The sequence below is a fragment of the Coptis chinensis genome, chromosome 7 (genome assembly GCF_015680905.1).
Source record: "Coptis chinensis isolate HL-2020 chromosome 7, ASM1568090v1, whole genome shotgun sequence".
Taxonomy (NCBI): Eukaryota; Viridiplantae; Streptophyta; class Magnoliopsida; order Ranunculales; family Ranunculaceae; genus Coptis; species Coptis chinensis.
The window spans coordinates 86,532,632-86,546,527 of NC_141462.1; the positions used below are offsets into that span (position 1 = coordinate 86,532,632).

A 13,896-nucleotide genomic window follows, 5' to 3' on the forward strand; every position below is an offset into this window, starting at 1 on the left:
AGGCGAATATGGGTTTTTCCTTTAAATTTGCTTATCCACATTTTTGTGTTCCCGCAATTCAAATCAAAGGGCTTTAGACTGACCCAAACAAGAATACAAAATAAACATAACTGCCAAAGCCTAACAGTTACATGTTTGTAAACCGTAACTATCAACGGGCCAAACGTCCACCGGATTTAGAAATAAAAATATCGTGATTATCGAAAAATGTTGGCATTTTGGAGTGATGAGTATAATAACAAGAATAATCGGAAACCTGAATTGTGAAAGTAATATAAAATGTCGGGAAAGAAGGAAAATGAGGCAAGTAGTAGTGGAAGTGCTAACAATGATAGAGGGGAAAGTGTGATCGTAGATGCTGGCAAGCGTAAAAGCTCTTGTGGGTATTGCAAGTCCGGTGGACGTGCAAGTGCTTCTCATGGTTAGATTTTTTTTAATTCATTGATCGGAGTGTTTTACCTGATATTAAGATTAAATGATCTCAATTTTGTTGCAGGCATATGGGCACACAGCATTACTGTTGATGACTACCAAGGTCAGTATACTTAAAAATCTGACTTTTGATTTTCTTTTTTTTTTACATTCGTCTTACGTTTATCATTGGCAGATCTTCTTGACCGGGGTTGGAGAAGATCAGGCTCTTTTCTCTATAAACCAGAGATGGAAAGGACATGTTGTCCCTCTTATACTATTCGTCTAAAGGCAGGTGACTTTGCTCCTTCCAAAGAGCAACTTAGAGTGTCAAGGCGAATGCAAAGGTATTCCCTGTTGGATGGTCTTAGTGTTCTGTTAAACAGCTTAGCTCCCCTGCAGCCAATATTAGGATTTATCCCATTTTAGTTGTACATAAAGGGTTAAGTTTATATTTATTTACTAATATTGGGAGTACACTAATTCAATAGGTTTCTAGATGGCACATTTGACGGGAAAAAGCCTGTGAAAATTGAGTCAAGTAGTTCTAACTCAGATGCAAAGGAAAACATTCCTGGAAAATCTGAAGAGCAGAATAAGGAAGAACAATCTTTACTTTTCTTGTCCCAGCAGATTGACAAAGCAGTGCATGCATGGGCTGCAAGTGGAGGAGAATTCGCCTCTGAATTTCATTTTCCGAAAGCTTTTGTAAGAAAGATCACTCATACCAAAAAGAAGCTAATTGAACAATTTGAGGATCTCTTGTACTGCAGCAATATCTCATTCCGGATAGCGGCAGGCTTGAAGCGGTGCGAAATAACGCAGAAGACTATCCATGAGCTAGGGTTTTCTTCTTTAAAAGAGATATTGCCAACAAATATTGCAGAAAAGTTGGCATGCTTGTTGAATGAGAGGGAAGAAATTTCAGGTTTAACAGTGAGGGCTTGTAATGGATACCTTAACTTCCATACTGCTTCTAAATTGGTTTCTTCAGTTCAAGGGTCTGAGACTGTTAATACTTCTAGTAGGGCTCCTAGAGGTGGTGGGGTTAAGCGTGGTTGCATGGTAAAGAGTAGTGAATACCCTCAGAAGAAACGACGGAAACTTGAGATACGTCTGCAAAGATCTAGTTTTGATCCCGAAGAATATGCTTTGTATAGGAGATATCAGATTAGAGTGCATAATGATACTGAGGATCATGTGATGGAGAGTTCATACAGAAGATTTTTGGTTGACACACCTATAGTATATGTTCCGCCATCTGGCGACAATACGGTCCCTCCGTGTGGTTTTGGTTCTTTCCATCAACAATATTTGATTGATGGACGACTTGTAGCAGTTGGTGTGGTGGATGTCCTCCCCAAGTGTTTGTCAAGCAAATATTTATTCTGGGACCCAGACCTTGCCTTTCTGTCGCTGGGGAAGTACTCCGCCCTGCAAGAAATTGGTTGGGTGAAAGAGAACCAAGTCCATTGTCCTAGCCTTCAATACTATTATCTTGGTTATTACATTCATTCCTGCAGCAAGATGAGATACAAAGCGGCATACCTCCCATCTGAGCTTCTCTGTCCTCTTCGCTATCAGTAAGTTCCCAGTCGTTTACAAATGGTTAAGTTATTTGGATAATATGCATTGGTTTTTGTCGCTGTACACTTTAGTTTAAGGGCTATAGTCTGTAATTTTATATTTCGCCCTTCTGATTTATATGCATATACACCATTACCTTGGGAAATGCCATCTTTTGTATTTTCTTTTTTAAGAGACATAAATTTCTTGTATCACAGCTATAGGAGTTTGATGCCCAAATAAAATAGGAAAATTGTTTTTTGTTCGTTCTCTCCCGCCTCTTCAATCAATTAATTCAATAATACACCTGAACGGCACTTTTCCCGGGAAGGCTGAGAGGTTGGGAGTGGAGAAGATAGAGATTTATGTTCTTGAAATAGCATATACAGTCAAGGGTGGAAGGGGAAACTTCGTAACTGCACATAAATGGGTACATTTACAGCTCATGGGCTAATGGTCGAAATGTCGAATATGTGTAGAGTATGGAAATGGCCAAATGGGTCCCTATCAGTCATATGATGATTTATGTCAGTCACTCAGTCCTTGGAGACTTGGAGGAAATGTATCATTTACTGACCTCTGTAATCAAAGCCATGTTTGTACAAACACCTTAAAATACAAAACGTTTGGGGTGATAAAATGGACTCTATTTTTGTCCATGTATATATATATATATATATATATATTAAATATATCTGAAGCTGTGCTTTATCCGGAACGAAGTGAGGCCCAGGGAAGCCAAAACCCACTTGTCCATCTGTCGACTTCATTACAAACATTTTTTTTCTTTTCTCGCTGAACACTAAAACACCCTCTCTCTCTCTCTCTCCAAGCACCACCACAAATTCTGTTTTCCTCTTTCCTCTTCTTTGTTTGGTTCCCACCATTTTGCAGTGTACTAGTGTTAATACAAGTGCCTCCTTTTCTAGCCGACTAGTTAAATTTATGTTTTTTAAAATCTTTTACTCTATTAGGATATTCTCTTAATGGACATGCTGCCATCTTCATTGGACATGACTTATGTGCGTACTGGTATTTTTTTCTTTTGTTGGGGGTGCTGTCTTAGGCCCTCTAGATAGTTATTATTTGCTTAAAAATGATGAAATATTATTTGCAGGTGGGTACCCTTCGATATTGCTAGGCCCTTACTAGATAAACAGTCGTATGTTATTTTGTCGGATATTGGAAATTTGCAAAATGAAGAGTCCTCACAAGAGGAACAAGTTAATAATATTGAATTGCTAGGTCGTGATATTGGCGAAGACATAAATGAATCTCTCGGCGACGAGGATGAGGAAATGATGGAACCTGATTTTGAAGGCTCGGAAGACGGCTCGGATGAAGAAACAAAGGATGTAGCATCAATTGATGGAATAGAAGAGGGTGATGTGGGTGAAATTTTGATTGGGTTGAAAAATACGCGTATGAGATATAAGGTATGCCTTATCCATATATCTCTAGTATATATTTATAATATATATGTATGTAAACACACGGCAAGTATGTAGGTATCTTAATCAAAGAACACCATAATAGATTCTCTGTACAATACTAGATTAAAATTTTTAGCACATCCATCTAATTGTTTATCCTCTACCACCATATATACGAGTTTATTAAAATTTTATTTATTTATTTCAAACTTCTTTTGGAGGCTGCTGTTACTTTGAGTCCCAAATTGAATAAGATTTGAGGAAACTTGCGCTTGTTCTTTCTACCTAGCCTATACTGAATCCAGAAAAACTCTATTGGCAAAGTTAGGTTATGACTAGGCTTTACTTAAAGTAACACTGCATGCTGTTTAGATATTGTGAAACAATTGTTTGATTATTTCTTGTAAAGTTGCAAGTGCCTGTATATCCATGTTAAGTATCTTTCACCTGGATCTGTAACTTAATTGGTTCATGGATCTTCATGTGTTGGGAACTTGGGATATGTATCTATATTGCCTCATTCTATCTTACCTCCACATGTACTTCAATTTTTGTCCAGAATATTTTCAGACGTTTAATAAATTGGGGGCCCCCTTATCATACCTAGTTGGGGCTTGGGAAAGCTGAGGTGTCATGGTCCTGTGTGCACAGAAGTCGCAATTCTTTTACCAATTGACTGATACTTGTTACTGAGAGATCTTAGATAGGTTCTACTTAATGTAGTGCCCTTGTTGTTGGAGGCCAATTCTGGTCTGTTTTTTCTTTCATTTTTTTTCTCAAAATATGTATTTCTTGAATAGTCTTGTGTGTCCATTCTGGTTCATGTAGCATCTTGGTACCCAAATCATGTTATGTTTTGTAGAGAAAGGGTGAAAATGAGTTGACTCCTGAAACTGTCGTACCTGCTTTGTTTGTCTATGTTGGCCATCAAAAGAAAACATGATCCTATGACCTTGTGTTCTACGAAATGCAAAATATTAAGATTAGAGTTGAGAACATATTTAGAATTTGTGGAGAAAAAAGTTCAATTGTACATGTTTTTTATTTTATTTTATACTTGTCAGGCTTAAGTTCATTCATCTTAATTTCTCTTTAAATCTGGTCTGAGATTTTTTTTTTTCTTTTGGCTGAAGGATCTCCGACCAATGTTTGGCACTACTGAAAATGATTACTTGGAAATGCGGTTGCATAGATACCAGAAGGTTGTGGGTCCTGGACTCTCAGAGCGCATTGTTTATTCTCTTGGATAGCTGGTGTCATCACCAGACTTTCACATGGGAGAGTCTCGTAATGGAAGCTGGGCAATAGCTTCTCTGTTTATACCTACCGGTGGTAATGAAACCACTTCAGTCTTGCCTTCACGTTGGATTTCTGCCCCTAATTTGCGTTGATCATAAGATGCATATTCTAGTATTTATCCCCTCTTATATACTGCTTCTATTTAGCTTTGCCAATGGTTGTGTATTCGTTTTGGTAGTTGTTCATTAAGACATTTGGAGGGAAGATGAGAAATAGAAGCTATGACTTACTGATGAAAATGATTCAGAATGGATGATGTATATTATATTAAACAAAAAGAAGAAAACAAGGATAAGAAATGAATTATCATCGATGAATAATTTAGGTGAACCACATGAATAATTATCATCTGTTTCAATAGGGTTGTTGATCACTTAGCTTCCCTATCTAGAATGCAAGTGTAGTGTACTTTGTACTTCATCTGCGGATTGAGTTGAACTAGGGGTGTCAACTGGTTGGTTTTGGGTTGGGTTTTACTATTTGCGGTTTTATCGGTTTCGGTTCTCAACGGTTTTAGTATGAGAATTATAGAATCCAATTCAAAACCATCAAAACCCATAATTTTTTTATTGGTTTTGGTTCTAATTTGGGGTTTTATTATTCATTATGATTATTAAACAATTTCAATCATTTAAATACTAAAATTTGTTTTTATTATTTTTTTCTTACATGATAATATTTTATGTATAATTAGTGATATATCAACAATCATATTTACATCAATCTATGAACATATATTAATTATACACGTTAAAACATTTACTATTCATGTGATAATTTCAAGTTTTGATATAGAAATTAAAATAATCAAATATCTAATTTCAAAAATTTGATTTTTTTTTTCACGTGCATACATATATATTTGTTTCTTTGTATTAACTTGATCGTGTATATATGCTAGGGGTGGGAATTTGGCTCTAACGACCCTAACCCAGCCCCGACCGACCCGACCCTAAGCCTTATAAAGCCCTCACAACTAAAGCCCTCACAGAGTTTAGTGGCGGGGCCCGACCAGTCCTAATGCCTTAAAAGTGGTCGAGGCTAAGGTTCAAACATAGGCAATTCCCTAACCAAGCCCTAGTTATAATTTCACTATAAAATACACAACTAAAACTATCCAACTCTTTGTTACATATTTTTAATTAAAATAACACTGTCTTAACGACCCTAACCCAGCCCCGACCGACCCGACCCTAAGCCTTATAAAGCCCTCACAACTAAAGCCCTCACAGAGTTTAGGGCAGGGCCGACCCGGTCTTAATGCCTTTTAAGGCAGGGTCAGGGCTAAGGTTCTGAAACATAGGCCCGACCCTAACCAAGCCCTAGTTATAATTTCACTATAAAATACACAACTAAAACTATCCAACTCTTTGTTACATATTTTTAATTAAAATAACACTGTCTTTTGTAATTTATCACTTACCGTATAGGTAATTCTAATAACTTGTCTTATATCATAAAAACTTGTAAACCTAATTGTTTTTATCTCACAACTCACGTACACCTCACAACTCCCCATCTAACCTAGTCGCCAAGAACAATAATGAGCACTGGGCACTAGCCTAATGAAAAATAGGTTGACGTTAGTAAAAACTCATTCTATACTCTTATTTGTTTTTGTGTTCTTCAATGTTAAATGTAATTTTGGTGAGATTTGAGTACAAGAAATAACGGAATTATGTCAATGAAAGCTCATTCCAAAATGTGTCTTGTGCATTTTAACTGTAATTTTGAAATATAAATATGAGTCTCTATGTGTTCTTGGTTTATTAGATTGTGGATATGCATTTTAAATTGTTGGACTTATCAAGAATTATTACTAGATTGGTTGTTATTTAAATTTCAAAGTGGTGGGACTTTGAGTTTGCAAATCTTTGAATTTTTTTTGTAATATAAATGAGTTTTAAAACTAATGCAATAAAAAGAAGAAAATATATAGGCCCGGCCCGACCTGACCCTAAACTGTTAAAGAGGGCTTAGGGTAGGGTCAGGGCTTGAAATTTAGACTTATGACCTGGCCTTATGGGGACGCCAGCCCGGTCCTAATAACTGAAAGGCTTTAAATGTTTAGGGCCGGGCTAGCCCGACCCGGCCTATTGCCCACCCCTAATATATGCAATCATATATATTTGTTACCTTGATATATTTTATGTGCATACACATATTTGTACACGTGTATGTCTCGCATTTTAAATTGAATATGCGAGTACATGTGTCTTACAATTACATCTCATCACTAATTTTTAACATGAACACTATATGTTGCTTTATAATAAGTGCGTGTACGACAATATATTAAGCATGTGTATCTTATTTAAATATACACGTGCATAAATTAATAAATATAAAATATATTAGTTAATTCATAATATATGCGTTGACATTATTATTAACATTTATGATACAATTGTTTAACGTATTGTTATAAAATATACATTTAACAACACTCATTTATTATTATGCTATATATATTTAATAGACTTTTATACGTAAAAAACATATTTTATATCATAATGTATGAGTTTGATTATCTTAAATATAATATAATACTAAATTTTATATAACAAAATCATAATAATTGGTTCCGGTTTCGGTTTGGATACCCCATGGGTTTTTTACTATTTGGTTTTATAGTTTCGGTTATTTATCGGTTCGGTTTTTAATGACCCATTTTAAATAGGTCTAATTTTTTAAGACTTAGAATCGGAACATTTGGTTTCAGTTCCAGTTCGGTTCCGGTAATCAGGCATCCATTGACACCCCTAAATTGAACAATATTGTATCAGAGGAGGCACTGAATAGGTTGTACACCAGACATGTTCAATAAAATCTAGTGAGGGTCTGCCTAACCTAGCTTAACCTAAAATATATATATTTTAGGTTAAGCTAGGTTAGATAGACCCTCACCAGATTTTATTGAACATGTCTGTGTATATATATATATATATAAAGCTAAATCTATGTGTTGCAGTCGTATGGTATGCTATCAAATCTGGCCACTCATACCAAGAGATCGCGTGTATTGCATGGCAAAAAGTATCTTGATCCAAAGGCCCACATTACCTTACAAGATCATACATCTTGCGAAGACATGAATATATATATATATATATATATATATATATAGGTGAACCATAAAAATCATTTGATGAATAATTCAGGTGCATGTATCCGAGTACTTTCTCCAGGGTGACGTGGAAATATGGAATAACTCCGCAGGCCTTGAGAACCTTTCCACTTGAGACCTCGTGGAGCGTGCAATGCTTATATTGTACGCCAGTTTCGTACTACGAAAGTCTCATCTGCCCATCTGTAATGGAATGTGGAACAGTGGAAGCACGTCTCATCTTTCAACTGGATCTGGAGGCCTATATATCTGCGTTTGATCGTCAAACTCTCGTACCTTTCTGTTTGTTCCTAGAGTCACTTCAGCCCATGGACCAAAATATCGACGATATATCCGATATATCGCCGATATATATCGGTATTTTGGTACACCGACATCGATATTTCCGACATATATCCACCGAATATAGAACTCTTTTTTTTCCGATATATATCGGAATTTCCGATATGAAACTTTATATCGCCGATATAATCGATATTTCCGATATAATCGATATATATCGGTTGACTTTTTGACCATTTTAAAATATAAATTCGATATTTCCAATATATTTCCGATATATATCCGATATTTCCGATATTATATTTCCGATATATCCGATATTTCCGATATTTTAAATAGTTTGAACTGGTTACCAAAAAAATGGATATATCCGAAATATCCGATATATCCGATATATATCGGTTTTTGGGTACACCGATATATTCGTCGATATCGATATTTTGGGCCTTGCTTCAGCCCACAAAGTTGCTAAATGGGCTTGGGAGTTTGGAACCATTGTTCCTTGCACCTCCGTTCATGTTTAATCAAATTCCATGCACAGCCTTTCTGCACAACGCACAACTCATGCAAGTAGTAGAACATTCCAAATTGCAAATGTCAGTTTCTAGGTGGAAGAGTTGCTCAAGCTTCAAGATGCAAGTAGGAACTGGACGGACTGGTAAACAGTAATAACACTCTCATCCACGTAGAGTTAATTGATAATGAGAAACGCAGTGTGAATTTTCAATCGACGCCATTACAGGCAAACATTTTGAAGCAAAAAAGTATCTCGTGATCCTAAAATATGAGGCGAAAAAACGTGACTATTAGAGTGAAAATGTTTCTTTACGTGAATGGAAGAAGATCAGGTAGTCAATAAGTTCACTCTGCATTCCATTAGTTGATTTTTTTTTTTTTGATAAACATTAGTTGATTTTGGTTACCTCCTCCTATCCAAAAAAAAAATAGATTTTGGTTTCCTCCCGTCCGGACTACTCATTTTTCTTGCTTGAATAGAAAGCAGTCTATCAACTTGAACAGCTGACGCTCCTACAGGCTCACACGACATGACGACCAGCAAATCTGATCACTGCAGAATAGGAGTACTTAGTTGCTTGAGGCTCTCTTTCCTTTCAATGGTCCTATACAGGTTTCAACGCTTTATGATAAGCGAGAACTGTATCAAAGAGAAATACTAAATAATCTAGATTTCAAAAAATGGAAGATGTTTTATATAATATATTGAGCCAGTTGGGTTGACAGCTTAAATGAGTAATTACAATTGTTACTCCAGGTGACGGGAAAAAACACAAAAACAATCAAAGAAGAGAGGGGAATGGGTAAAGAATGTACAGTTGCAGAAGTATGTACAACAATTGCACGGGCTATGCAATATGTAAGTAGTGGGTTAATCAAGCATCATCCGCATCACTAGCCACAACACGAGTTTCATTAGCAACCCAGTAGTTGCTCCCATCAGAACCTGAGATCTTAAACCTGTTCAAAAATATACGCTCAACTCAGATTGATTATGAATACAGTACGACCATTTTCCATTCAAAATTATTTCTACATCTTTGGTACACTGACTACCTTTCAAGGACGAATTTCCCTTCTTTGTACTTCTGGGCCTTCTCATGGGCAGCTTCCTGAAAGAGTGCCAACTTAGTACAAATTTCTGAATATTCATAAATTCATATGAAACATCTGCTTCGCGATCTTACATATTTCCACCCCACATTTGATCCACATCCAACACAAAATATATCAGCAACAGTGTGCATTCCAGTCATCATCAACCGCTCTTCATTCTCACCAAGTGAGACATTGACACTGTTGAGAACTCGACAAGCGAAAAATTAATTAGACGGTAAGGTGATGCAGAAAGACTGAAAAAATAGTTTGACAAGTAGTAAATAGGGCAAATACGCTCATGTGATAGAAAAGAGCCAACTCTTCATTCTTTAGTATAGAAAAATTCTCAAAACAAGATGGAGTATTTACTGTTCACATATACTGTTTTCCATGTAAATCAATTGCATTATGACATTACACAATGGCCCTACTTGAAAATTATATTTGACATGACGTGCTTTTGTATGAAGGTAAATGTCATTGCACATTGGTTGGTACTCATAGATGTACTAGTCGATGATTATACTACTGTTAGTCTGTTACGCACTTATGCATCTAAATTTAGCCTTGGCATTATAGTACATCAAACCATGGACCAAAATATCGACGATATATCCGATATATCGCCGATATATATCGGTATTTTGGTACACCGACATCGATATTTCCGACATATATCCATCGAATATAGAACTCTTTTTTTTTTCGATATATATCGAATTTTCCGATATATATCATATAATCGATATTTCATATAATCGATATATATCGGTTGATTTTTGACCATTTTAAAATATAAATTCGATATTTCCAATATATTTCCGATATATATCCGATATTTCCGATATTATATTTCGATATATATCGATATATTTCCGATATTTTAAATAGTTTGGGTGGTTACCAAAAAATGGATATATCCGAAATATCCGATATATCCGATATATATCGGTTTTAGGTACACCGATATATTATTCGTATATCGATATTTTGGGCCTTGCATCAAACTTCATCCTTCAATTAACAGGGATAGAAAAACTCAAAATGAGCAACAGAAGGCCCAAAATATCGATATATCGATATAATATATCGGTACCCAAAACCGATATATATCGGATATATCGGATATTTCGGATATATCCATTTTTTTGGTAACCGATCCCAAACTATTTAAAATATCGGAAATATCGATATATCGAAATATAATATAATATCGGAAATATCGATATATATCGGAAATATATTGGAAATATCGAATTTATATTTTAAAATGGTGAAAAAAGTCAACCGATATATATCGATTATATCGAAATATCGATTATATCGGCGATATAAAGTTTCATATCGGAAAAGATGTCGAAATATCGATGCAAACCAAAATACCGATATATATCGGCGATATATCGGATATATCGTCGATATTTTGGTCCATGACTGTAAGTAACAAAAGCATAGATGGTGAATCTGAAATTTCGAACCCCAACCTTTTAAAAAGAGCCAGCTAAGCTTGAGAAAAAAGAAAGAACAGAGTCGCATATAGCATCAAAGAAGTAATGTGTTATTTTTCAAAGGAGAAGTAACGTGTGAACAAAAGCTTAGATGGAATGAGATAATATTCACAAGGAAGAATCATCCATAAATTGTAAAGCAAATAGAACACATTTATTTTCTCAGGGATTGACATTGTTAGCACTTTATATGTCTAAACTCACTGAACAACCAAGAACTTACACCTTATTGAAGAGATAAGCCCTCCCATGCCTGCAATGAAAAGACTGAGATAACACATCCAAACATTGATGATTAGTTATTTTGCTCGTCAAAATACTCTAAGAATGTGCAAAAACATAAAAGGAAACACCCCAAAATTAATCTTAATTGAAGAACTTGTGTTTACAACACGTAGGAACTCACTAGGACAGTCCATTTTCTAGGAATTTGCTGATTTTGACTATAAAAGCTCTGCATAAAGAAAGGCGTATACTAAAAAAATAGTGTAAACAGAAAATGCAATAAGAAGGAACAGACGCTCAAAGGTGCATTACGAGGAATACATCGAGATATACACCAACCCAATGTGGTTGGCACTCTATTCACTTTTCATTACATAAGAGCAATTACAAAGCAATCACCTTAATGTAAATCGCCTCCTCTCACAAATGTCAATCATCTGATGTTTACTCTTGATACAAAGAATAAGTAGCTATGCCCTTTCTATTACATATTCTATTTCAGCTCATTCCCTTCCCCTCATATCTTCTATCATCTTAACTCTCTCGTTCCCCCATCTCTTCCACCTCTTTCTTAGAAAATGCCCCCATTAGTCCAAATCTATTGTTTTCATATCGAATAAAAACCAAAAAAGAACTGGCAATATCAATAGTGAAATAGAAATCGCAAAGACCGATATAACACAACACAAGAATAGTAACTACTTTGTACTGACGCAAATGTTTGACATATAGCCTTAGTGGATCCCCTTGCTTAGATACCTCAATCTCTTGAGCAACCACACAACGTTGATGAAAATGGAGCACACTGAGGCACAAAAGCTGTCCGGAGACGCGTGATAAACTTAAGCCTCAGATGCACATTACGAATTTACAAGCCATACAAAAACCAATACAAATTTCTTACATGCAGCTTTAAGATTAATAGGATGTCCTGTGATGCATAGTTTATATGCCCAATGGGACTAAATATCTCAACATTCTCCCAAAAACCCACAATCAAATCTAAAAACAAAAAATATCCCTACGATGATTTGAGTTTGAAACCTATAGACATTTCTAGTCTAGAATTACTTGCTAAAAATGTACGCATATATAATTATTCCTCAGATGCCAACAGTTGTATATAGCCATGCACATAAACCCCCACAAAGAAAAGTCCAATAATTCACAAGAACCTACTAGATAACTAATAATCAAACAAGTCAGACATGAAAAGTGTAAACATGGTATCCATCGTTCAACCGAAAAATAGAGAACAACAACTGAGTAATCAACAGAGTTAAATTAAGATAAAAGGGGAAAAGAAAGAGAAGTGACCTTGGAAATGATTTGGTCAGAGAGAGCAAGATGAGTATGACAATGTTTGCAGCTATAAAAGTTACCTTCCAAGTTCACCAAATAAAGCCTACCCATCTCTTTATCTGAAAACAACAACAACACCCACAGAAGATGAAAAACTTCACCAAGAAAATAAGATACAAGTTTGAAGAAGAAGAAAAAACAAGACAAGAAATGAGAGAAAGAATGAATCTTTATATGTCACCTCTGACCTCACCTAAAAAAAACAAACAAACAAACAAACCCAAACGTATAACTCACCAACTGTACCTGTAAGTAAAACGAGGACAAGTATATATAACTGTCGTTTGGTTGAGAAACGGATACACGCAATTTTATTTGCTTTTTATATATATATATACTAGTAATACTACTACTACGTTGTACGTACTTTCTTGGTCATCTACTTTTATGTTGCGCTTCTTTTTACGTCATTAGGCATTTAGGCAGGTGGTTGAGTTAGACGCTTTATTTTGGGAAAGTTTGGATTAGGAAGTAGTTGATGATTTGATTTTTTTTAGTGATTCTTAATTCAATGGATTGATCTTTGTTCTAATCACTAATCATTGTATTGGAGAGTATGTAGAGTATGTATTGGTGTTCGATTAGTGTACGAAATATTTGATGGGTCAAAATTTGAGGTATATACTTTCAGTATGTGCGTGTGTCGATAGCTAAGGACCTACGTTTCAATAAAAAAAAGTTATATCATACTCAAGACTTGCATCATCCTATCATTAGGTGTTAAATGTGGATGACTAACTTTAGTTTTACTGACTTGAGAGTTAACACTTGGCTACCACTCTACTAGTGTCACGTACTTATCAGAAGAATCCCAAATGTTATGTGTTCAAGGCTGTCTGACTTAGAATTGAAGTTGTTCTTGTTGAGGGCTTGGGACTTGTGCTACAATATACCGTACGACCCATTTACTATCTTTTATATGCAAATGCAAGTATGCAACATTAGCGCTTTCAGAAGCAATTAGCAGAATTTGTCTAAGGAACCGATTCTCCTCGCTTTCTAAGAAAAAGGTTCAAACTGACATGTATGCTCATTGCTCAAGGAAAGGCACCTTATAAAGTCTACCAAA

General features: G+C 35.5%; 2 protein-coding genes across 5 annotated transcripts; one reads left to right on the forward strand and one right to left on the reverse strand.

Annotated features, from left to right (window-relative positions):
* Nucleotides 1-142: 142 nt before the first annotated feature.
* Nucleotides 143-5,039, forward strand: LOC147489612 (arginyl-tRNA--protein transferase 1-like). Its single transcript, XM_086571888.1, has 6 exons — nt 143-421; nt 497-535; nt 608-758; nt 903-1,994; nt 3,095-3,413; nt 4,544-5,039. The coding sequence occupies exons 1-6, from the start codon at nt 280-282 to the stop codon at nt 4,658-4,660; spliced, it is 1,860 nt and encodes a 619-aa protein (XP_086428014.1). The 5' UTR covers nt 143-279; the 3' UTR covers nt 4,661-5,039.
* Nucleotides 5,040-9,306: 4,267 nt separating this feature from the next.
* On the reverse strand, nt 9,307-13,151 carry LOC147489613 (protein yippee-like). 4 transcript variants are annotated; one of them, XM_086570969.1, is made up of 7 exons: nt 13,074-13,151; nt 12,783-12,886; nt 11,647-11,694; nt 11,464-11,507; nt 9,822-9,930; nt 9,691-9,746; nt 9,307-9,594 (listed from the first exon to the last, which is right to left on the reverse strand). In XM_086570969.1, exons 2-7 carry the CDS (start codon nt 12,876-12,878, stop codon nt 9,510-9,512), a joined length of 438 nt encoding a protein of 145 aa, XP_086427095.1. In that variant the 5' UTR covers nt 12,879-12,886; nt 13,074-13,151; the 3' UTR covers nt 9,307-9,509. The 4 variants fall into 4 exon arrangements, with proteins under 4 accessions (XP_086427095.1, XP_086427094.1, XP_086427097.1 ...); XM_086570968.1 differs by having other exon boundaries at nt 13,021-13,076; XM_086570971.1 differs by lacking the exon at nt 11,647-11,694 and having other exon boundaries at nt 13,074-13,102.
* Between the last annotated feature and the right edge of the window lie 745 nt (nt 13,152-13,896).

What these genes read in the sequence shown, in the direction of transcription:
- LOC147489612 (XM_086571888.1), top strand. Translation starts at nt 280, where the DNA reads ATGTCGGGAAAGAAGGAAAATGAGGCAAGTAGTAGTGGAAGTGCTAAC. An exon ending in ACGTGCAAGTGCTTCTCATG is followed by an intron (nt 422 to 496) that starts GTTAGATTTTTT and finishes ATTTTGTTGCAG; the next exon opens with GCATATGGGCACACAGCATT. An exon ending in GTGTCAAGGCGAATGCAAAG is followed by an intron (nt 759 to 902) that starts GTATTCCCTGTT and finishes CTAATTCAATAG; the next exon opens with GTTTCTAGATGGCACATTTG.
- LOC147489613 (XM_086570969.1), bottom strand. Translation starts at nt 12,878, where the DNA reads ATGGGTAGGCTTTATTTGGTGAACTTGGAAGGTAACTTTTATAGCTGC. An exon ending in GCTTATCTCTTCAATAAGGT is followed by an intron (nt 9,931 to 11,463) that starts GTAAGTTCTTGG and finishes AGTTCTCAACAG; the next exon opens with TGTCAATGTCTCACTTGGTG. An exon ending in CAAATGTGGGGTGGAAATAT is followed by an intron (nt 9,747 to 9,821) that starts GTAAGATCGCGA and finishes GCACTCTTTCAG; the next exon opens with GAAGCTGCCCATGAGAAGGC.